This window comes from Saccostrea cucullata, unplaced genomic scaffold, assembly GCF_032062105.1.
Source record: "Saccostrea cucullata isolate Sc308-1 unplaced genomic scaffold, CSIRO_AGI_Scuc_v1 ctg1059, whole genome shotgun sequence".
Lineage (NCBI taxonomy): Eukaryota > Metazoa > Mollusca > Bivalvia > Ostreida > Ostreidae > Saccostrea > Saccostrea cuccullata.
In genome coordinates, this window is record NW_026933409.1 from 507,160 (window position 1) to 531,662 (window position 24,503).

General features: G+C 31.7%; 3 protein-coding genes across 7 annotated transcripts; all 3 read left to right on the forward strand.

The window, feature by feature from the left end:
* Positions 1-585: 585 nt before the first annotated feature.
* On the forward strand, positions 586-24,434 carry LOC134238289 (uncharacterized). Its single transcript, XM_062720417.1, has 5 exons — positions 586-682; positions 1,175-1,236; positions 1,336-1,497; positions 1,946-2,087; positions 24,377-24,434. Exons 1-5 carry the CDS (start codon positions 609-611, stop codon positions 24,432-24,434), a joined length of 498 nt encoding a protein of 165 aa, XP_062576401.1. The 5' UTR covers positions 586-608.
* On the forward strand, positions 2,317-3,709 carry LOC134238284 (uncharacterized). The gene is made up of 2 exons (XM_062720413.1): positions 2,317-2,383; positions 3,043-3,709. Exons 1-2 carry the CDS (start codon positions 2,317-2,319, stop codon positions 3,681-3,683), a joined length of 708 nt encoding a protein of 235 aa, XP_062576397.1. The 3' UTR covers positions 3,684-3,709.
* LOC134238271 (uncharacterized) lies at positions 7,446-20,373 on the forward strand. Of its 5 annotated transcripts, none has more exons than XM_062720396.1 (8): positions 7,446-7,798; positions 7,928-7,986; positions 9,913-10,038; positions 15,538-15,559; positions 16,312-16,385; positions 19,229-19,331; positions 19,502-19,548; positions 19,734-20,373. In XM_062720396.1, exons 1-8 carry the CDS (start codon positions 7,713-7,715, stop codon positions 20,330-20,332), a joined length of 1,116 nt encoding a protein of 371 aa, XP_062576380.1. In that variant the 5' UTR covers positions 7,446-7,712; the 3' UTR covers positions 20,333-20,373. The 5 variants fall into 5 exon arrangements, with proteins under 5 accessions (XP_062576380.1, XP_062576382.1, XP_062576379.1 ...); XM_062720398.1 differs by having other exon boundaries at positions 19,232-19,331; XM_062720395.1 differs by lacking the exons at positions 7,928-7,986; positions 9,913-10,038 and adding exons at positions 14,233-14,291; positions 15,191-15,316.
* Positions 24,435-24,503: the final 69 nt, after the last annotated feature.

The following is a 24,503-nucleotide window of genomic DNA, read 5'->3' on the forward strand; positions in this document are numbered from 1 at the left end:
GCGACCCATGTTAGTGCTGGTTATCTAGCATTACCTTTGTTTACATTTTATTGTAGTTAGGGGAATTTGTGTTTGTCTGTACACTGCATTGATCTGTACAACTGTTCTAAGTCTTTTTTGCTATCTGACTTTGCTGCATTAGAAGAAGTATACAGTTTTTTTTGTTGCTACTGAGTGAACACTAAGTCAACCGCGTTATATAGGGGATCTCAGATATAGCAAGATTCTGATCGAATATGGCGGACACATTCTTTAACGAATAGTGTTTAGCTAAAAATTTTGAAGGGAGTAAGTAGAATAGCCCTGCTTATCTTATAAAACCTACATTCAATAGCTACTTTATGCAATACATAGTGATAAAGACGGTAAAAAACTTAAATGAACAATATCTTTCCTCTCACGTAACAAAAAGCTCGCACAGCTAATAACAGTCAATTTAACAGGCTTATTACTTCTTGGAATTATGTTTAAATGTCGATTTAACGTATTAAATGAATAAAGTTCAATGTGTTTATGTATTTCCGCATGAAGTGTAATAGGTGGTCAATTTTAATACAAATATAAAAGCAATATATTTTTGATATATTGACAGAACTGCTCCCACGATCATGTTTGGTTTTATCGTTTATGTACTGCTTTTCATCTTTTATTCCTATGCAGATGAGACCATATGCAAAAATAAGTAAGTTTTTTTTAATGTATAGTAATCCTTACTTCTTTTGACACTTTGTTACTTTGGATAAATTATCATGAACATTGAATATAATTTTGTCAAAATGATTTTTGCATTTATATCTGATTTATCAGGATTTTGTTTGTAAACACATTGGAATATTGTTTTATATTTCTTCTCATCCTCCTTAGGGAAACCATGAATGAGCTATAATTTTAAAAACTTCTGAAAAATAGCTACAATTACAAAAAAAAATTGTTGGTCAATAGCTATTATAAAACACATTTTTTTTAAAATATGACATTAAATTTGACCCCGCGCAAACGCAGACTGAATAGGGCATACCCGGAGAGAACAATGGAGAATACAGCATGACAGACTGTGAATAATCCCAGTCATAATTAAAATTAAAGGAAATTTATCAAAACAGAACTGTAAATATCTACAAAGCTACGTTAAAATACCATTCTTATCTTTATTTGAGCTGTTTATATATTTTAGTGTTACTGGAAAGAATGGGTGCTGTGCAGATTACTATAGAACAAACTCAGGTTCATGCAAACGTACGTTCATTTTGCATCATTGGCTTTTTAGTCTATGGTAAAAATTCGTATTTAAAAAAAAGATTAAATAAATCAACTTTGATTCTATGTTTTTTTCAGCTTGTATTGGGTTTTTTGGACAAAAATGTACTAGACCTTGCTTCTTCGGATATTATGGCCATGGTTGTCGAAAGACGTGTAATTGTAGTAGTGACACACATTGGTGTGATTCCAAGTCAGGTTGCGTGAAAAAAGATAGACTGCAATACCATGATCAAATATGTGCGTAACTTTATTATATGTTTTACAATACAATTTGATAATAATAAAAAAATAAAATAAAACTAATAAGAAAAAATTATCAAGCTGTTTCAGCAGCTTTGCAGAAAGTAATCATTCTAAAAATAATGTACAAAAAACATAAGTCAAGATTCAGTCTCTATATAAATTGCTCATGATTTATTCTTCAATAATTGTTTATTTTTCATATTTCCTTGGACATTTTACATATGATCATGGCATTTTTGACAAAGAATGTTAACTTTGTTATTATTTTTATTAATTAACACGACTGGAAAAAATCGTCGAGTCGTCCACTAGTCAACAACTGCAATGCTGTTTAAATTTCTCATATTTTTACATTTTACGCGATATATTATAACATTGCCATTAACATGTAGTACCAGGCATATATTGCATGGATGATAGAACTAGCGTAATTAATAATTAGATAACCTGGAAGATGGAGAGATTGATACATGTGAAAATAATAACGCGTTGGAAAGCTACACGTTAGTTCTTACAGCAGTTGGATCCATATGCGTGGCATCAGTATTTTGGATAATGTTGGGTTTATTTTGCAGATTCCAATGGTATGTTAAATTTTACTAAAGCTTTTTACCGAAATTTTATGAGTGTATATCATCCTATGATGCTAGGTATACTAATTGTTTGTTATACGGAAAACGTTGAACATCATATTCAGGGATTTAAATACATCTTTTTAAACCAAAGTAATTTAAACTTAGCAAAAAAAAAAAAAAAAAAAAAAAAGAAAAAATATCCAATGCCAAATTTCTTTGAAGTGAAATAGATACCTTGATGTTCTCTTTCAGGTATACGGATAGAAGTGGACATGAAAGTGACAAGGGGAACCAAATTATTGAAGGTAAAAACTGCTGTAGGAATATACATGTACAAAATATCTCAAATAAAATGTTTAGAAACGCACGCGGTTTTTTTCGTTTTCAATTACTAAAATAATCACATGGATACAGAAATTGACAAATATGTTTGAAGAAAAACCAAATGATGTCCTGCATATTTAAATTCCTATAACAATTCAGTAACTCAGTTTAAGCATAAAAATGTAGTAGCTAGACTAATTCATATTATTAAGCACAATTTTATTTTTTTATAGCAATACAAATCCATGTATATTACAACAACGTTTCAATTACTTACGCGATTAAATTCTTCCATTTTGTGTTTAGTTGCATTCAATGCCACCATCGGACAGCCAGAACATCTACACAAACATTATATATCCTGTTTAGAATTAGCATTTAATAAATTACTGATATTTTAAAAGAATGTAGAAAGTATTAAATATATATATGTAGATATATATGTTTAAATTAATCATTGTTTTAGGATATAATGACCTCATAATGAGACAAAACTTTGTTTCAGAATTCTACGGATCTTGTATTTAGGTTTCTTATATTCAAAGAACAGAGCAATTCAATTATGTCAATGATAAGAATCTCATATCTTGTAATTCCTCTATATAAATGTCTCTTGTATATTTTTAAATTCATATTTCAGTAAATGAACATTCTGGATATAGATATAGTGAGTCACAATTCATAGACCCAGACAGAGAATCATCAAGAAATTCATCTGATTATGATCGAATCGAGAGAAGCACTTTTCCTACTAAAACACTTTCCACTAATTCTCAACAGAACTCGACTAAAACCCTTCCTTCTGCAAAGTTTCAACAGAACTCGAGAACCAAGCTTCGAAGGTCTCAGTCGCTTTTAGATGGAAACAGACGATTTGATAGATACTCTGACGATTATAACCACTTAGATTTTTATAGAAAGTCTACCATTCCTAAAAGACCTGTGACCGATGAAAACTACAACAAATTGAAAGCAATGACATCACATCCTTACAAAAACCTCAAGCTTGGAGAATATAAAGAAAGGGATAGCTATATTTCACTTGGTATTGACGAAACTTTGCTGGTTTCAGGGTCAGACTTCATGAACATAAATACGAAAGATATGCAAAAGGGACACAGTTCTACAACAAATAAAAAGGAAGCCAGCAGTGATAATGTTCAATCTGACGCATACATTGCAACAGACCACACAGTGGATGAGATTTGTTCAAACACTAGTTTGCTTAACATGAAATGTGACTCACTTGATTCCACAGATGTTGATATGAATTCAAATTGAAAAAAATATAAGATATTTCACAATAAAGCATATAAATCAATCTTAATCTGTGATTTGTACATCCTCGCTAAAAAGATATATAAAATATATACATGCAATTAATCAAATAATCAACATGTAATATTTAGACTAAATATGTTTATGTCAATTAGATGCTTAGATTCTGGGCAAAAAAGAACTCTCACTGCTTAATGCTCCTTAGTGTCGACGCGTATTGTCAATTAACAATGGTAATTTCCATTCATACGTCATTACGATATATCAAGGAGAGCTTGAGAAGCATTCAGTCTCAAAGTTGTTTATTCTACGGCTTATCGTTTTCTCTACTGCCTGCACAAAATCCAAAAGAACTTCATTACAAAGTCCATAAAACAATACAAAACAAGAGCAGAGCAAACATGGACCTTCGATGCATCAGAGGTGGGATAAGGTGCCATGGAGGCGTGAGCATCCCCTGCTGACCGGTCACACCCACTGTGTGCTCATTGTCATGATCGTGAAATAACGGAAAAAATCCGACGTCAATTCAGTGTAAAAATAATTGACTAACAATTGTTATGAAAAACGTCAGTCAGCATTTGACTCAATGATAAATTATATTTGCCGACAAAGTCATTGTATCGACCATAGAACTTACGAAATGATGACTCCAAACAACAATGCTGATACTATTGTTTCATCAACTTGCTTGTCAATAATTTACCTCGTTTTAGGAATTATTCATACGTAGAGCATGCTCTTGCGCAATCAACTGAGATATATATACTCCGTATGCAGGTGATGAAGGTATATTGCTGCATAAATAAGGCAACTTTCTCTTTCTCATTCTCTTTTCTCTCATCAAGTATAGCTTTAGCATTGTTTACAATTTTTGTTTGATTTTTGATCGACTTTGGTAGATTTTAATTGTTATGAGGATCCGGCAGATTTATCAATCTCCACAAACATAACACTCTGCAATACTTTGTGTACTATGACAGATACATGTACGTAGATTCGTATAAATCATTCTTTTATTCTAAATATGTTAATCTCTAATTAAGTTTGCTTTTATATAAATTACCTCGATATGCAAACATTTATACAGTAAAACGATTTATAAATTCAAATTGTTCTGCTAATGCTAGGGGTTCTATTTGGAAGTTCACTTCCCGTAGGAATGAAGTTTATTTGCTCATTTTTGTTTCAGAAAACAACAAGAAAACATTGATGTAACCATCAAATGTCTCCCGGGAAATATATAAAGTAAACAATAGAAATGAGTCTTGATTATCGAACCACTTCGATATGTGTGAAAAGGCATGCGTCTCATTGATGGAAACGATAGTTGCGAATATTTTGAAAACTTATAGTCGGATAAAAATCAAACAGAAATGAAACCCATTTAAACTTGATCAATTCCTCAAGTAAATGTTGGCTGCATAAAATATAAATTGAAGTTAGACACATGCATCACCTATATTCAAAAATGTATTAATTTTGTTTTAGAATATAAAACGCTAACTGTGCAGAGTACGTTTTTATTCGAGAAGTACAAATTCGATGTTCTAAAAAAAAGGGACCTGTCGTTTTTTCGATAGTAAATGATAAGCAACTTTATATATTAAATATGAAAAACATACATATTTTTACAGATTCACTTTCTGGAAGTAAATATATTATGTATTTCTTAATTTATAAAGGGAAATGAAATTCTGATGGACAATCTTTTCAATGTTTAGAAAACCTTTAATTCTAAATAACTACTCCCACCCCAATCCCCATACACCAACACTTAAACTTTTATGTATAGAGCAGCCCGGTCCCCCGGGCTGCAATAAAAATATGCAAGTCAAATCGAAAATAGATAAGCTTTGATTTTTACTGCTATGTTCAGTTTTTAGAAAGTGCTTGACACATCACATATGCACAGTCAATTGGCTGATGATCAATATCTTGAGAGTTTATTTTCCTGTATAAATGTATTTCGGGTATCTTACAACTTGCCCACTTTAAGTTAAAAAGTTTAGCTTTTAAAAAAGATAGGTGAGCTAGCGCCGTAGCAATTTTTAAACACTGAAAGGAAGGTCGAGTGATTTATTTTGCTAAATTCTTAAATTTTTTTTATCGAGGCTGGAGTGTGATAAAGTTGCAATTGTTTTGTGAAGTGTATTTTATACACATATAGGTAAAGAAACGGGGGTAGGGGGTGGGTGTTGGGGTTGTGTTGACCTACTGGAGTTTTGGCGCAACGGAACATTTATGACCTTTACTGGAGAGGGGAGACTCTATACAATATGGTGAAGATGCCGATTGAGGCATTGCATGAGCTGGTTTAAGAATAGAATTTCGGGGCAATGTAGCTAAGAAAATACAGGGGAGTTAGAAGGAATATAGAAATAACTCGAAGTGTATGTTGTGTAAAGAAATCCAGAGAGTTCCGAATGTAAAGTTATGAAGTAGCTTGGTCCTTTGGGTCATCTTTGTCAAGAACTGTTAAGTTAATCAATCTCAAAGTCCATGAAACAATACAAAATAAGAGCAGAGCAAACAAGGACCCCCGAAACATCAGAGGTGGGATCAGGTGCCATGGAGGAGTGAGCATCCCCTGCCGACCGGTCACACCCGCCGTGTGCTCCTTGTCATGATCAGGAAATAACGGAAAAAATCCGTCGCCAATTCAGTGTATAAATAATGGACTAACAATTAGTATTGGTTAGCATTTGACTCAATATTAAATTGTATTTGCTGACAAGGTCATTGTAACGACCATGGAACATACAAAATGATGATGAGACTGCTGATACAATGTATTCTTGTTTCATATACTTGCTTGTCAATAATTTACCTCGTTTTAGAAATAGTTCATACGTAAATTATGTATGTCTTACGTTTATGGGTACTTCATATGAATCATTATTTTTTGTTATTATTCCTTTTTTGCATTTTATACTGATGTTTCTTTTTCGTTTACCAGATTAAATGAAAGGTTTGTGATAGTGATTGACAGAGAATGTTTTCTCTTTCACGGGGCCTGATTCCATCAATAAAAGATTTTACAGTTTTTCAGTTAAAATGTTTTACTGAGTTTTTGAGAATAGGCACTTTTTAAATCCTCAAAGTTATTTCCAATGCGGTTAAATTCAGTGATTCTACAGAGTTCTTATTTTTTTTCTTCTCTTACTATTCTAGAATCGTAGGTCTTTAGAGGAATTTAAATTTAAATATGAGGTCTCCTCAAATTTCTTGAGTGTTACAATGCTTACACACATACATATACCTAATCTAGCAGTAGAATAGACAGATTTTGTTATGTTGGATAAACATTTAATATATATAGTTTACGGAGTTATCTCTCCTCTCTGAGGTAAATTATCTTTAACTAGCAACGTCACTCAAAAGTGGGTACGTTTTGTTGAAATACGTACAGGTCAACAAACGATATAATGTTAGTTCATTTTCTATCATCAAGCTGAAACTGAAGTACCTATTGTCATTTTTTCACATTTTGCGAAGCAAGAGAATGTCTTGATTTTATTTTAGGTGGTATATGCTCCTCGTAAAAAGGTAAGACTCAAAAACAATGTTTTATTGATACAGATCAACAAATTATGTGAATGTGATTATTTTTACATGTAAACTGTTTTATATTTAATGATTTTAAAAACATTTTTGAAATGAGTCGGGCTGTTTCCGCATGGGTTTTTGTTGCAGGGATTTCGTCGGCCTTGTTTTGGGTCAACATTTTGTTAGTTATTAGTTATAATTTAACTTTCATTGCTATAGAATTTTATTTTTAGACTGAAGAGACACATGACAGTGATGCTAAAGATGACCAGCAAACAAATCAAAATAAATTACTGTGCTATAGTATTAGTGAATTGTTTTGTTTGGAGAATAGAGAATTGTGAAAGGATAAAAACAAAACAAAATTACTCGTGACTAGTTTTGTGTCCTCATGTAATTAATAGGAAACAAATTTAGATCATACAAGGAAATTATTCTATCTAGCCTGTGAAAATTACAAACAATTTAAAACAAACCCCAGAGATGATATATTCACCAAAATGTTGCTTTTTTATTTTTGTTGTAATAATCCCTCGTGTTATATTACAAGAAGGATATTGCAAGGACGGGTGAGTTAAAAGTGCTTCATAAACGTGTGATCGAAGTTAAAGCAACTAAGGTTAAATTTGAGGTAGCATAGTCGGGTTCCATCATTATTACTATACATTTCAAGATAACACAGTTTTTCTTCTATTTAGTAACACAGGTATCTGGAAATGTTGCACAGACTATAGGAATGTAACTGGATATTGCAAACGTGCGTATTTACCATAAAAAGTAATCATGCAAGACATAAAATTTTTAACCTTGTGCAAGAAAAAAATAGATTGGATCTCATAGCTGATTCTTTGGAATGAAATGTATGGAAATACACAGTATTCGAGCATTCAAACAATATTATATGCCTTTATTTTTGCATTAAATTTGAATATATTAAGTATGAAATTGTTCAGAGGTATTTTTTTATATACAATAGGAGAAGGTGTGAAAAAAATTTAAAGTTTGTCAAAAGTCAACGAGCATTCTTGTCAATGTCTAGAAGGTGTAAAGCAATTGCTTAAAAATATTCAATACATCAAACAGAGAGTAAGGAATATTTGGTATTTTCAGAATGAATTTGATGTGCAATAAGAGTAAACAAAACTAGAGGTACTGTTACCACTGAGAATACTAAACGATCTCAGCTTCCCACATCATTTTAATGCCAAAGTCCTTGTTTTGTTCTGAGAGACACAGAATAAGTGTCAGATAAAAAAAATAATAAAATAAAAGTGGCACAATGGTAATATGTAATTAAATAAATTGAAAGAATTATCACATTTTAAAGTATTCAGTGAGATAGGAGGAGTTGTGGATAAAAGATGAGTACCCTTCAATATTATGGCAGTGCCAATGTTTTGTGATGGGAAAGATATAAATGTGTCTGATGAAAAAGTAAATTAAGAGATGCACAATGGCACTCTTTGTTTGCTTGTACGGGAATTAACGTCGCAGCTAGTGCAGAAAAAAAAAATTATATGACCCGCTTACGCAGGTTATGTTTTTTTTCTGCAACAGTTGCGACATTAATCCCTGTACTAACAACCAAAGAAAGCATGTTATTTTTTAAATATTATACATCAGATGCATTAATGATTTTTGTCCAATAACACTATTTATTGTTAAAGTGGTGATCTTTTCTGAAATTGCACTTCCTGTTAATCTATTTCCGGACATTTCCTTTCATATTCATCATTCTAACAGATTTTTTGAAAACATATAAGAGCATATATATTCCCTAGTGTCGATCAAATTAAGTTAGCTTTTTATATTTAGAGTGATAAGTGACTTTGAAAACCAATTACAGAACAAACCAGAAGTCTCTGTCGAGACTGTAACACTACTGGTTTGTACTTATAACAAAGGATGAGAAAAGAAGCCATTGCCATCAGACCAAAACTGTAGGAGTAGCGTTTTAAAGGATTTTCACAGAAAATTCTATTTTAAGTACCATGGCAATACTGTTCATCGAATTCATATTAAACCGATGCACTATTTTATGTATGTTAGTGTAGTCTACGTGTGTGCCAAATAATATTGAAATCAGACCAAAACTGCTGTAGGAGTAGCGTTTTCAAGGATTTTCACAGAAATTTTATTTTTAGTAACCATGGCAACACCGTTCAACGAAATCAAAAACCGATGCATTGTTTTATGTATCTCAGTGTAGTGTACTTATGTGCCAAGTTATATTGAAATCAGATCAAAACTGTAGGAGGAGTAGCATTTTAAAGGAGTTTTACAGGAAATTCTTTTTTAGTAACCATGGCAACACCGTTTATCGAAATAAAAAACCGTTGCAATTTATAATGTATTTTAGTGTAGTCTACTTTTGTGCCAAGTAATATTAAAATCAGACCAAAACTGTAGGAAGAGTAGCGTTTTGAAAAATTGTTTACAGACAGACGGACAGCTAGACAGGTAGACAGACGGACGGACGACGGACACCTTACTATCGCATAAGCTCTTTTGGTCTCTGACCAGTAGAGCTAAGAAAAACTGAAATCCAACCAAGACATGTTTGTACATACTTAAATATCATACTTGTGTATAAGCTGTATAAGAGTGCATTATTCTGTGAAATGTGATTATTCTTTCCATATCATATAAATTACATTTGTTCTCATACATTATACTTAAACAGCATGCATTGGGTCATTTGGAGTAGAGTGTTCCGATCTTTGTTTCAAGGGCTACTACGGTCATGGTTGTCGGCTTCTCTGTTTCTGTGACAGCGGAGAACACTGCGACAGGGTCTATGGATGCCTTCGTAAGATTTATTTCATAAGTAATGAAAAAATGCCTTTCTAAAAAAATTTTAGTATCAATGTTGCTTTTTATTGAATATCATACAATTTAATTTTCTATATCATAATCTTTTTTACAGCTGATGCCATATGCAGAAATAAGTAAGTGTGGTTACCCATTCATTAAAAGTGTTCTAAGGATGATGTGAAACGGCCCCCAGTAGATTGACAAAAATAAATAAATAAATAAATAAATAAATAAATTTACTGTAATTTTTGCATGCATTAATTTGAATCACTAATATGTGAACCCTAATGGAATTCTAGTTTTACCAAACAAAAGGAAGGTAATATGTAGGATATATATCTTTACTTTTGGTAGGGGCACCATGTTAACATCCAATTTCCATTGATTTTTGGGCCCGTCCCATTCTTAAAATATGTGAGCCCAAGTAAGTACATTTTTCTCCTTTGGCTATTCACTGTATTTTATTGAAATAAATTTATTTGTAAAAGGAGAAAAATGTATCTGACAAATGTTGTTTTTAAAAAATATTTGATAAAATCTGTTGTTGTGATCTGTTTTCCGAAAAGAAAAGTATTTGTTGAAATTCAAACAAAATGAGAAAATTTTGGGAAATGACCAACTTCTGAATCCGCTAGTGAATTCCATATAAGATTTGAATGCAATTAGTACTGGTTTTAAAGCAAGCATTTTTTAAATTCTTAATTATAAATTATCATGATTTCACCAGTGTTCTGATTTTTATATCAAATAAGGGGCACGTTTCCTACCTTGTACTCTGTCCATTGAAATTTAATTAAATTCTAATTGTCACAGGATTTTAAAATATTCGGGAATATTGAAAAAGGACTTCAAAATCTTTAGTATGTTTAAGAACCCTCTATACATTGTACATTAAATTCTATGGTATTTTTTGCGTGATTTTTAGAGTGATCTTCCCTTAGGTCTAGATTCTAAAAAATATAAATTCACAATATGTAACACAATTTGTAATCAATTCAAGTATTCTTAACATTTTAAAAGGCCAAGATATATTGATTGATCATGTTATTTACATGTACTTACTACGTAATAAAAACAGTGATTTCTTTTCACTGATAACGTGTTGTGTTGGATTCTTCACGTACCATATAGTGAAAATTAATGAAAGAAGCTCAAAATTAAAACCTTTATAGAATATATATATGTCTAAAAAATATTTTTCACTGGTGTAAAGAGGGCCCTTAATTAATAAAAAAAAATCAAAAAATGACTGAATTAAAGAGTAACTGTATTCAAGATATCCACTTAAATAAAGATTTTATATTGAATTTATCATAAAGACGAATTTGATTTTAAAAAGATAAGATGCAATGATTTAGTTATTTAATACATTGTATTTCTTTTAGTTTTACCGGAAAGATAGAATTGTGTGTAGATAATCTTGATAATAAGAGAAATGAAAAATCCTCGTTTAGAAACAGTAAGTATATATACAGCTGTATTTGTTAATTATTGAATTTGCGACTCAAAAGGTCTCTTTCCCATTCTCTTCTCCCTCTTTCATCAAGCATATCTAAAGCATTGTTTATAGATTTGACATCTTTTGATTGACATTCGGTCGATTGTAATTAATTAAATATGGGGCTTGTTACAACGCACTTTCAAAAATAACACACTTTGAAAAACGTTTTCAAAGTGCGTTAAATTTGGGACCAAATCAACGCACTTTGAAAAAATAAAATTTCTCTATAAAGTGCGTTGATATCGACCATATTAACACACTTTGAAAAAAATTTGTATGGCTTGGTCAATATTCTTGAAAATCTTCTCTCAATTACTGAAATCTAAGAGTAGAAATTTTGTTTTATACATATTTTTTTTCAAAGTGCGTTAAATGTCTGCATGGTAAAAATGAAGATGTACGCTCTTAACGCATTTTAAATTTTTTTTCAAAGTGCGTTGATTGTGTCTCAAATGTAATGCAATATGAAAATATTTTTCAAAGTCGTCGAATTTGCCCCAATTTTAACGCTCTTTGAAAATAATTGTCAAAGTGCGTAATTTTTTCAAAGTGCGTTGTCATGGGGCATCGGACAGAGTTAACTACTAGTATATGCACAAACATAACGCTATGCATTACTTTTTGTACTATGACCGATAGATTCGTATAAATCATTCTTTGATTCTAAATATTTTAACTTCTACCTATCATTGGATTGCTTTTTCCTCGAGATGCAAACCTTTATACAGTAAAACGATTTATAAATTCAAATTGTTCTTCTAATGCTAGGAGTTCATTTCCCGTAAGGACGAAGTTTATTTTCTCATCTTTGTTTTAGAAAGTAATAAAATATGCAAGTCAAATCGAGAAAAAAAGATTAACTTTGATTTTTACTGTTATGCTGCGTTTTTAGAAAGTGCTTGACAAATGAAAAATGCAAAGAAAACATAATACAATTATTGACTTTTGATGAGGTCTACTCGTGATTATACGGACCTGCTCAGGTTTTAGTTGACCAAGGCCATCGGTCTCGGTCAACCAATACTTGAGCAGGTCCGTATATATAGTCACGAGTAGACCGAATTCAAAAGTCAATAACCGTTTTATTAAATGATCAGGAATTTTACACTTTTGACACTTTCGTTCTTGTCTCCATCAAATATAAACACTCGTAATAAAATGCAAAGTGTAACAACACTTTTCACATGTTGTTATATACATTTTCCCATGCATGCATTCGTTCCTCTTTCAGACACGTAATTTTTATTGCATTTCAGTATTTACACATTTTTTAATGACTAGAGTAGTTAATTGTGTTTTGTTATGCTTTTCAAGAGAAGTCGGGCTGTTAAAAAAAAAAGTTATGCTGTGAAGTGTGACAATGGAGAGTCAATCGCCTGATGATCAATATCTGGCAATTGAGAGTTTATTTTCCTGTAGAAATGTATTTCGGGGAATTCCAACGTGTTCACTATAAGTTAACAGATTTACGAAAGTTCGTGTAATGAGCTTGATACAGGTCAATGTACATAAATCTTAATCGCCGTTTTGGTTTCAGTTTTACATCTCATTTTTATGAAACGTCACGTGGAGCCATTTTAAGCATTGGTTATGTGGGAAAGTAAACACTGGAGGGAAACTCGGCAAAAAAAATGCAATATGTAGAGAATAAATCCGTTAACTAACCGTGTATGCCGTCAACATGTCTTCACCTGTTTGTGTGTTACCTTTTCTTCAAAATACTACCCAAGTTTATCATTTTTTGTCATATGTGAATTTACTTTTTCATACAACAATCAACATCGATTCTGCAACGTTTTCTAGCAACGTCACTCAAAGGTGGGTACGTTTTGTTGAAATACGTACAGATCAACATACGATTAAATGTTATTTCGTTTTCTATCATCATGCTGAAATTGAAGTACCCATTGTCACTTTTTTCACATTTTGCAAAGCAAGAGAATGTCTTGATTTTTTTAGGTGATATATGCTCCTCGTAGAAAGTAAGACTGAAAAAAACAATGTTTTATTGATACAGATCAACTAATTATGTGAATATGATTATTTTTACAGGTAAACTGTTTTATATTTAATGATTTAAAAAATATTTTTGAAATGAGCCGGCTGTTTGCGCATGGGTTTCTGTTGCAGGGATTTCGTCGGTCTTGTTTTGGGTCAACATTTTGTTAGTTATTAGTTATTATTTAATTATAACTGTCATTGCTCTGGAATTTTATTTTTAGATTGAAGTGACACATGACAGTGACGCTAAAGATGACCAGCAAACAAATCAAAATAAATTTCTGTGCCATAGTATTAGTGAATTGTTTTGTTTGGAGAATAGAGAATTGTGAAAGGATAAAAAACAAAACAAAATTACTCATGATTAGTTTTGTGTCCGCATGTAATTAATAGGAAACAAATTTAGATCATACAAGGAAATTATTCTATTTAGCCTGTGAATATTACAAACAATTTAAAACAAACCTCAGAGATGATATATTCACCAAAATGTTGCTTTTTTATTTTTGTTGTAATAATCCCTCGCGTTATATTACAAGAAGGATTTTGCAAGGATGGGTGAGTAAAAACTGTTTCCTAAACGTGTGATTAAAGTTAAAGCAACTAAGGTTAAATTTGAGGTAGCATAGTCGGTTCCATCAATATTACTCTAAATTTCAAGATAACACGTTTTCTTCTAATTATTAGTGACAAAGGTGTCTGGAGATGTTGCACAGACTATAGGAATGTAACTGGAAAATGTGAACGTGCGTATTTACCTTGAAACTTAATCATGCAAGGCATACAATTTCTAACTATGTGCAAGAAATAAATCGATGTGTTCTAATAGCTGGTTCTGTGGAATGAAATGTATGGAGATAAACAGTATTCAAGCATTCAAACAATATCATATGCCTTTAGTTTTGCATTGAATTTGAATATGTTAAGTATGAAATTGTTCAGAGGTAATATTTTATAAAAAAGGTATTTTTATATACAATTGGAGAAGGTGGTAAAAAAGTTTAAAGTTTGTCAAAAGTCTACGAGCATTCCTGTCAATGTCTGAAAGGTGCAAACAATTGTTTAAGGGTATTCAATACATAAAATAGAAAATTGGGAATATTTGGTATTTTCAGAAAGAATTTGACGTGCAATAAGAGCCAACAAAACTAAAGGCACAGTGACCACAGACCTAACTAAATGACCTCTGCCTCCCATACCATCATAATAACAAAACCCATGTTTTGTTCGGGGAGACATAAGAGTTGCACATTGGTAATATGTAATTAAAAAGAATTGAAAGTATTATATTTTATTCAATGAGATAGGAGGAGTTGCGGATAAAAGATGAGTACCCTTCAATATTATGGCAGTGTCCATGTTTTTGTGGGAAACCAAAAAAATGTGCACAATGGCACTATGTAATAAAGAATCTGTGAAAGTTTAATTAAGGTATACAAGGAGTTGCAGATATAATAGATGTGTACTCTAAAGCGTAAGAGACAGACGGACGGACATACAGACGGACAAACATCCCGATCACTATATACCCTCAACATTTTCAATGAATTTTCAGGATCATGAAATTAGACATCAGAGTTAAAAACAGTACTATCCCCTCTTTGAAAATCTGTAAAAAGTTTAACTCACTAATATACTTAAACAGCATGTATTGGGTCATTTGGAGTAGAATGCCTAAGTCTTTGTTTGGAGAACTACTACGGTCATGGCTGTCGGAGTGCCTGTTCCTGTGCCAGTGACGAACACTGCGACAGGGTCTATGGATGCATTCGTAGGTTTTTTGTCTTTTAAGGAATGAAAAAAATGTTGTTGTTTTTTAAATGTACTATCAAATTTCATAGAATATATTTATCCGATACATTCAAGATTTCTCCCAAAGTTCGAATCATTTATACTCTAATTTATTATTTGTTCGATCTCTCAGCATAAATACTGCTTTTAATTGAACATCATCATGATTTTAGTTCTTCTATATGATTTTTATTTTTACAGATGACACCATATGCAGAAATAAGTAAGTGTGTTTACCCTAATGTAAGTGTAGTTATAACACGAAATAAAAAAAAAAAGTAATTTTATGAAATTTGACGATAACGAAGAGTATTCAATCTAAATCAAAACAAATTTTAAGCAGAATCAATAAATCTCTAAAACCATCTGAGCTGGGATCAGGTGCCATGAATGAGTAAGCATTCCCTTTCGACCGGTCACACCCGCCGTGTACTGGAGCCCATTATCATGATCAGGCAAAATGAAAGATCTATAGACAATTCTGTGTATCAAACTATTTTTTTAAATGTGTTTGTAAATGTTCCGTTGGTGAATCAAGTGAAAAAAATGTTACCACCATAACACTCAATTACTGCGTACATAATGCATCATAGACTTATAATTCAAAATGTAGTAAAAACAAGTTTATAACGAATCGCAAAGGACGTACTATTTTGCTTTATCTTAAAATTAATTCTTTATATTCGTTGATTTTACAATATATTTTTATGTTATGAAGAAGGAAAACCACTTCGCTATAAAGGCAAATCATTATAAGCGTGTTCGATTATAGTTCTTATATAATTCTTATTTTCAACGGGGCATAGAGGATTAGATTTGCAGCAATTTCAAAAAACAAGCTTCAACATTAAATTCAATAAATGTACTAAAATAAAGATTTTCGATGCAAAATGGCATTCTTTTTTTACAGATACAAAAGAATTCAATTTAATAAAGAAAAGATCCTATGCTTTTGTTGTTCAAAATTTCATTTAGTTTTACTGGAAGGATCGAATTGTGCACAAATGATACTGATAATGAGAGAAATGAGAATTGTTCGTTTGAAAAGAGTAAGTATACATTTTTTAATGTTTGAATTTGCGATACGCTCTCCCTCTCTCTCTCATCAGTTGTGGCTATTGCAATGTTGATGATTTTTGTTTGTATTTGTGATTGTGAATGCTTTCAATCGCAGTCGATTCTACACGAAGCATGTGGACTCCGCGTTTACATTACGCCCTTGACTACTTTATTACTATGCACTTTTAGTTTGATGTAAATCTATGTGAACATATTCTGTTCTAACCAGCATTATCTTCATGCATTTAGCATTAATAGCAAAGGATCTTAATAACAAACATTGCTTTGTTTAGCAAAAAACGGCAAATACCCTATCTTTAACCCTTTTATCTTCACTTTAACCAAAATGTGCGACGTTTTCTCTCTGAAATGTTTCCTTTCTTTATTTGAATCATTGAGGGAATGATTAAACTTTCAAATACAGGTATTTTGAATTATATTATTCTGTCTCTCAGCATCGTCTGTGGATTGTGTACATGTGCATCAAGTCAGTGCCGCTAACACCATATTTATTACCATTTCTAAGGTTTTCTTATGTTTGTCAATTCCTTATTTCCGTACATAACGTAGGTTCAACTGTCGACTGTATAAGTCAGCGCTTTTCACAAAAGTCCAGCATGTATGAGAGTTGTTCGGAAAGTATACTTCTTTCATATATTTTTTTTAATTTTATGTCATATGTTATCCGCATATGACATATTTTTTCAACTAATTCAACTAAAAAAAAAAGATTAAATATCTTGATTTAAAAACCGCAAAGGTCGCATCGCGGGGCAGGTCAAAATTTAGTTATTTACAAATAAAACATAGATAATGCCATTTTTAATTTATTATGTGAACGAGAGCAAAAACGAAGAAAATCTAGACATTTAAATTAAGAAAATAAAAGCCACGAACGGAAGGGACACGTCAATTTTTCAAAAAAGCAAAAATTAATTTGAGATCTCGAATTACACTATTCGCTCCCATGGATTATCAATTCATTCTCTTGATTTATAATTCAAGATCTTGAATTATTCAATACGTTCCCACTGATAATCGCCGTTCCATAAGATTTCAAATGAAGTCAGTCAATGTACATTAATTTAAAAAAAATTACACAGGACCAATGTTATGTTTACACTAGTAGTTGTAGTCTTATCAGGGCTTCCCATGATTCTAAAATAACACAAAAAATTCTGACTTTACTCGTACAAATATGAGTACCAGAATATGTATTTGAAAAATGTTATATAATTTTCTCAGTTAGGCTCGTAGTATGCAATGAAATGTAGAGTGTGTACTTTTTTATATTCTCTTCATTAACACATATTGCCAGATGAAAAAGTTCACTACGCTACCAGGTGGAAGACTTGATGTTTCAAGTCCATATTATTTTATTGCTGAAAATTAGACCCTCTGATCTGAGGTTGAAGAAAGCTAATGCTAAGGTTAAAATGACATCGAATTATTTGCCAATTTATCAGACTCGTCAAAGTTAACATTAATTAAGTCAATATAAGATAAAACATAGATTCTAACCTAGGTTTTTCTATAAGATGGATAAGCCAAATGTGAAAGAAATTCTTCTCTATTCATGTATTGTGATTATCTATTCCAACTGTCATGTTATTGATATGGGAATAGCCGAGTGTAAATGCAAATATTACCCGTGTTTTAATGTTCTAACAAATGAAAATCATTTCTATAAGACATATATGCTTTATGGAATTATTCAGGGGTTCAGGCTCTTCAGTACAACTGTTGTAGGTGAGAGATTTATGTTTGTAAAACTGCTAATTAGAGGGTAACACCCCTCCCCTTCATAATGAAAGGAGTGAGATAGATTGAATTCAGTATATTAATCGAATGTTTTGCTTCGATGGTAGACATCATCAAAGACATTTTAGGAATACGCACTGTATATAAAAAAATATATTTTAATTTCCATTTCAAATTGTTTTCCATGGCTTTAATTGCTTTTTTGGAAACAATTCTTTTCTTTTCTAGTTACACTAAAACGGATGCTTAAACTTAGAAATTGATTTAAATATACATGCAATAGGCACCCCATTTCACCCCCACATCATGTATTGTCTCAAAACTGCATAATATTTGTGGAATTTAACGGATCTTAGTTGCAATGGTGTCTTTGTTCCTTTTTGAGACCAATTTTTTCTGATGTCCGCGCAGAAGAGAATTTATTGAAGGTCATTATAATGATCACGATACAGTCTAACTAACATTTATTCCATGCTTTATTATTTATCATGTACAGCATTATGTTACAAGAAGGATATGGAGATAACGAACAGTATTCAATCTCAAAGTCAATTAAACAATATACAAAATAAGAGCAGAGCAAACACGGACATTTCAGGTGCCATGGAGGAGTGAGCATCCCTGCCAACTGGTCACACCCACCGTGTGCTCGTTGTCATGATCAGGAAATAACGGAAAAATCCGTCGTCGATTCAGTGTATAAGTAATGTACTAACAATTGGTATGAAAAACGTCAGTCAGCATTTGACTCAATGATAAATTGTATTTGAGAAAACAATTGTATAAGAAAACAAATAGGATAATTTAACTTATATTACAATGGCTTTTTAAGGAACACTACATAAAGCTAACCTTGTTAAGACAATATCCAATGAAAAGTCATAGCCAAAAGTAAAGCAAAGAAAGAGGTCACCAACTCAATCCACCTGCATACACAAACTAGCTTAACCTTAATTAGAATATGTAGTAAAAATCCGAAATTTCGATAAACATTTAATATATATAAATCATCAAACAATATATATGAATATTTTATTACATATAACAATGTATTACTAATTTACTCCTTAAGAAGACAGAGAAGGAAGGTTTCAAGGTAACCACATCGTGTTAACAGCATTTGGGTCAATCTCTATTACCTCTGTAGTTTGGATACTGTTTTTCAGATGCAAGTGGTAAGTAACTATATTGAATTCTATCAGCCGTAGAAGAAAGTATGGATTGAAATAATAAATATTTAATATATAATGTAACTAAGGTTTTATTGTAATATATATAGTAAATATATATAGTATAATATACAGCAAATAGAGTCATAATTAAGAATAGCAATTGCATTATTTAGGTACAGAGAGCAAAATTGGGGTAAAAAGACAAACAGCAACACCAGAGGTAAAGTATTACATGTATTATGAAAGAAGAAAATATGAGAAATAAATCGATAGTGAAATTAATTTTATTTTTTTAAATACAACAACTTTGGATGCAGATGTAATGAAATTGCAAAACAAGGCTTTAAAAAAATTAACATTTTAGGCCCTTTATCAAGGCGTTGACCATGAACTGCATATTTTCAGATGAAATACCTCTATCAGAGTTTCCAGATAGAGAGAAAAGAAATAATAGAAGTGAAGCAAGGGAAGTACTGCGACAAAGCCGGCCACAAAGACAATATGAAAATGAAGTATATAATAGGTACTCGGATAACTATAATCACTTAGATTTCCGTAATGGAAAGACTGTTCCTTTGGAAATTGCTTCTAATAGCAATTACAGCAAGATTAATTTAGATTCGTCGTGTATATACGAAAATGATCTTGAATCACATTCATGGGAAAGTAGCAAAGCTTGCATTGATGTCAGTGAAAAATTACATTCCGGGGACTCAGAAATGGCAAAAAGAGTGAAACGCGGCATAGATAAAAGACAAGGCATTTCCAACGAACACCAAAGAAATACGGACACAGAATCTCAAAAACCAGCGAATTCTGATTTACAATTTTGCAGTATAAGTGATTTTCAAGTGAAGACTGGGGATAGTCAAAAGGGGAGAAGTATTCCAGTTCAGGTCGAAGAGGTTGACGAAGTATACGGGTTCAATAGAAAAGATGTACAAAGCTTTATTGGATTTCCGTGTGAAAAACCTAAACTAGACAGAAATAATAGTGTTTGTTGAACTTATTTCACTCTGTGTATGATTATCACTTGCAAGAAAAACACCCAACACAAATCCTTGATTATTAAATATTTAGCAATATTAAATGAATAAAAATTACTTCAAATGTATATTAAAAAATGTATGATAGACAGATTTTAGATTGTCATTATTAAAATTTAGATAAGTCATATTTCTTCATAGTATATTGAAATTCTTTCGCCATTTTGAACGTTGCCAAAATATATGAAATAAAAGTATGTGACGGCGGGTATGATCGGTCAGCAGGGGATGCTCACTCCCCAATGAAACTTGATTCCATCTCTCATGTTTTGGAGGTATGTGTGTGCTTTGCTCGTACTATTTTATGTTTACTGGACTTTAGAGCTCGAATACTGTGTGTTATCACCACATATATCATTTTAAGGTTTATTTATATAAATGCAAGTTTCAAAATTTTATCAAATTATTTGATATAGGAATAACAACGTTCTTTAGGCTAGCCAGAAAACATATGCAACCATGATAATTTAAAGAAATTTTCAAAAATATAGAAGGTATTCTTGAATAAAAATTGAATAAAGAATCTACATAATTTTGTCATTGGTCATCTGCAATCTTATTTTGTTGAAAACTTTCTTATACTACACACACTTGACTTGGGTGTGTTGATGTTGATATTTAAAAACACACGAGTTGATATTGACAATACCCCGTGGGGATCCGGGTTAGAATAGGTCCTCAGTACCCCTTTGCTTGTCGTAAAAGGCGACTAAATTGGGCAGTCCTTCGGATGAGACCGTATAAACCGAGGCCCTGTGTCATAGCAGGTGTGGCATGATAAAGATCCCTCCCTGCTTAAAAGCCATAAGTGCCGAGCATAGGCCTAAATTTGCAGCCCTTCACCGGCAATGGTGACGTCTCCATATCAGTGAAATATTCTGGAGAGGGACGTTAAACAGTATACAATCAATCAATCAATTAATCAATCAATCCAGCTGTCGGTAAGAGTTCCCATGGATTCATCATTTAAACCCTTTTAAATAGATTTTTTTGTAATTTTACAAAGATTACAATTATTCCAAATCTGATTGAGGAACATCGGTTCACATTACAACAAAATCACTATAAGTGTGGTTGTGAGAATTTTTTCTCGGATATTGCTTGAAAAATCAAGCAGAGGAGATTTGTATATTAAATTCAATTTGGTTTCTAGAAGCTTTCAGACAATCATGAAATATGTGGAGATAGAGAATATTCGAGCTGAAATGCTCAAAACATTAAACCCTACAAAATAGAATTGGAGCAAACACGGACCTCCTGTGCTTTTATCAAGGATTTTTGTCAGTTTTTTGTCTTAATGTATCATAATAATGTAAGAAGTAGATATATATTTTAAAGGTGAAGGTGAATGGAAGGTGAATGGCCCAAGATCAATTAGCGAATTTATGGTATGCATCGTCTACAGAATACAAAGTGTTTTGTATCCCTCCCTCAGAACTCGGATTAGCCGAATGGATGAGACTCAGGCCTTTATCTCGTAGAAAAAGCCTAATTCTAGGGAGGTTATAAAAGTATATATAAAGGTTCACTCCAATAAGTAGCTATTTTTGAGCTAGGAATATATAAAGTGCAATTAATTAGCACCAAAGAAACTGTCTGTGGCAACCATTACAAATATCTTTGTTTTCCATAACCCGACCCTTAAATTTCAAGCTTGGTCGGTAGGTAGGTGAATTTTTTTTTTATCTGATAGAAGACTTAAAATATATTTTAAAACAAGAATTATGCAAAATGAATTGGAGCAATTGCTTGGCAGAATTTCATGCAAATGCCGGTTTAAAGCAAAATTTAAGGTTAATGAAATTAGAACTATGATAAAACGGATATTTAAGGAATCACTGTCTAATTAGTAGGGTATGCCCGGGAATCAACGACAGCTGGAAACGTTGGATAATTTGCATAACAGTTGACGATGCTTAGTACATGTACGTACATGTATGTATCTTAATTTTAATTTTAAGATTGTAATTCTTATTTGGCCCTGAAAAAAATTATTTACAGAATGTTTCAAAAGCTAAAGGCATAAGGCTGATATGTCGCCGTTGTTTTACAACACAAATTAACTCTCTGTTACCATATGTTATGGGCGTCATTTTCTTTCCAACAAACGATTGAAATTCACAGAACAAAATTGGCTGTTCTAATAAAATGCATTTTGATGAAATAAATTTTATAACGGTTAATAAACCTAAAAAAATATCAGAATAATCTTATTAAGAAAACTTTTCAGTCGGCGCGATTTGATTGGTTCGGTCGCTTTAGGGGAAATTTACAAAGATTTTTTTTTTCATTTTGGCCTCCGTGTACCTGTTTTATTAACCTACCCTTCAGCAAGGTTTGCATTAAAAAAATATCCAGATGTAGATCCAGATATAAGATGTAGTAATCAACCTTTGAATTATCAAACCTAAAGTTTCAATTTAACTTTCAGTAAAATCAACGGTGGTTTATGAATGAACAATTAATTAAGTAATTTTATATTTCTATATGTTCTGAGATATACTTTTATTTCAAGTTTACCGGGAACTTGAAATTCAAGCTTTCCACAGAGTGTACCATATATGAATGTTTTACTGACTATAGCACTTTTGTTACAGGGATTTTTTCAACCTCGATTGTATTCCGAATTGTAAAAATTTTACGGTTACTATAATGACCTTGTTAGCAAATATGACCTATCATTAGCTGACTTGTTTCTAAACAGTTGTTAGAATTAGTTAGTTGTTAGTACTTAATTCAATATGGAGAGTTGCGAAAATCACAGGGCAAGGTTTGTATTGAAACTGTACCTTCTTCTTTGATAATAAACATAACTAACTTATCTAAACATTTTCTTCTTCAAATAAGTCTCCTTCTATAATTTCAGCTTGCATTGGATACTTTGGACGAAACTGTTCTACATCGTGTTATATTGGATTTCATGGTCATGGCTGTCGCAATATGTGTATTGGCAGTAGTGATACACATTGGTGTGACGCCAAATCAGTGTGTATCAAAAGATATATAAGCCTAAAACGTAAGTAGCTACATGGTCAAATTATGTAAAAAAAGAGTTGAAAAAGTAACACCTATGCATGTTTACTCTAAATTCCCGGCCGCGTCTTACACCCATCATTTAATTCCATATAAAATTCAGTCTGACAACCTATGTTACTGCAAAAGAATGTATTTTATTTTTAAAAATGAGAAACAACTTTCAAAAAGTGCATGGTCTTATTTACAAAAGGGCAAAAAGAATTTTCATCAAAATAGTCATTTAAAACAACACCAGAGTATCAAATACACACGTACGGGTATTTTAGGAAGTGGATAAGCGAAACTGAAAAAAACCCATTAACACTCAAATATAAAAAAAAATGGCGATGAAGTTCATCCAGACTTTGAAGAAATCCTCTTTTAAGTATACATGAATATAAATATTCATAAATATTTATTATATAATTAAAAGTATTACATCTGCATTAATTTCGGAAAATGATGAAAGAAATAATGTAAAATTTTCACAAAATACACTGTACTATTATTCTAATGATATGATATGCTTTATATCATTGTCATTCGCAGACTGTGGAATAATCTTTTAGAGAAAGCATATTTTATTTCATGGCTGATAGAACTAGCGTAATAAATAACTAGATAACCTGAAGGATGGACACATTGATATATAAGATATCAATAACGCTTTGGAGACCTATATGCTAGTTCTTATAGCAGTTGGATTCATAGGCGTGACTTCAACATGTTGGATAGCTTTTGGTTTATTTTGCAGATTCCGATGGTGTGTTTAATTTTACATTAGCATTTTACAGAAAATGTTTTATCGTTTATAACTGTATGATGCTAGGTATATCAATTACGTGTTTTATAGAAAACGATGAACATCATATTCAGGGATTTTAATACATCTTGATAGAAAAAGTAGTTTGAAATGAGAAAAAGCGATAATATACATAATACTAATTTTATTCTGGGTAAAATAAATACGTTGATGTTCTCTTTCAGGTACACGTATAGAAGTAGACATGAAAGTGGCAAGGGAACTCGAAATATTGAAGATTGAAGGAAAAGAGCTACAGGAATATACAAGTGCAAAAGATATCAAATAAAATGTTCAGTTGAGTAACTTAGT

What these genes read in the sequence shown, in the direction of transcription:
- LOC134238289 (XM_062720417.1), top strand. Translation starts at nt 609, where the DNA reads ATGTTTGGTTTTATCGTTTATGTACTGCTTTTCATCTTTTATTCCTAT. An exon ending in GCAATACCATGATCAAATAT is followed by an intron (nt 1,498 to 1,945) that starts GTGCGTAACTTT and finishes ATTAATAATTAG; the next exon opens with ATAACCTGGAAGATGGAGAG. An exon ending in TTATTTTGCAGATTCCAATG is followed by an intron (nt 2,088 to 24,376) that starts GTATGTTAAATT and finishes GTTCTCTTTCAG; the next exon opens with GTACACGTATAGAAGTAGAC.
- LOC134238284 (XM_062720413.1), top strand. Translation starts at nt 2,317, where the DNA reads ATGTTCTCTTTCAGGTATACGGATAGAAGTGGACATGAAAGTGACAAG. An exon ending in GGGGAACCAAATTATTGAAG is followed by an intron (nt 2,384 to 3,042) that starts GTAAAAACTGCT and finishes TTCATATTTCAG; the next exon opens with TAAATGAACATTCTGGATAT.
- LOC134238271 (XM_062720396.1), top strand. Translation starts at nt 7,713, where the DNA reads ATGATATATTCACCAAAATGTTGCTTTTTTATTTTTGTTGTAATAATC. An exon ending in TGTAACTGGATATTGCAAAC is followed by an intron (nt 7,987 to 9,912) that starts GTGCGTATTTAC and finishes ATACTTAAACAG; the next exon opens with CATGCATTGGGTCATTTGGA. An exon ending in CTGTTTTTCAGATGCAAGTG is followed by an intron (nt 19,332 to 19,501) that starts GTAAGTAACTAT and finishes TGCATTATTTAG; the next exon opens with GTACAGAGAGCAAAATTGGG.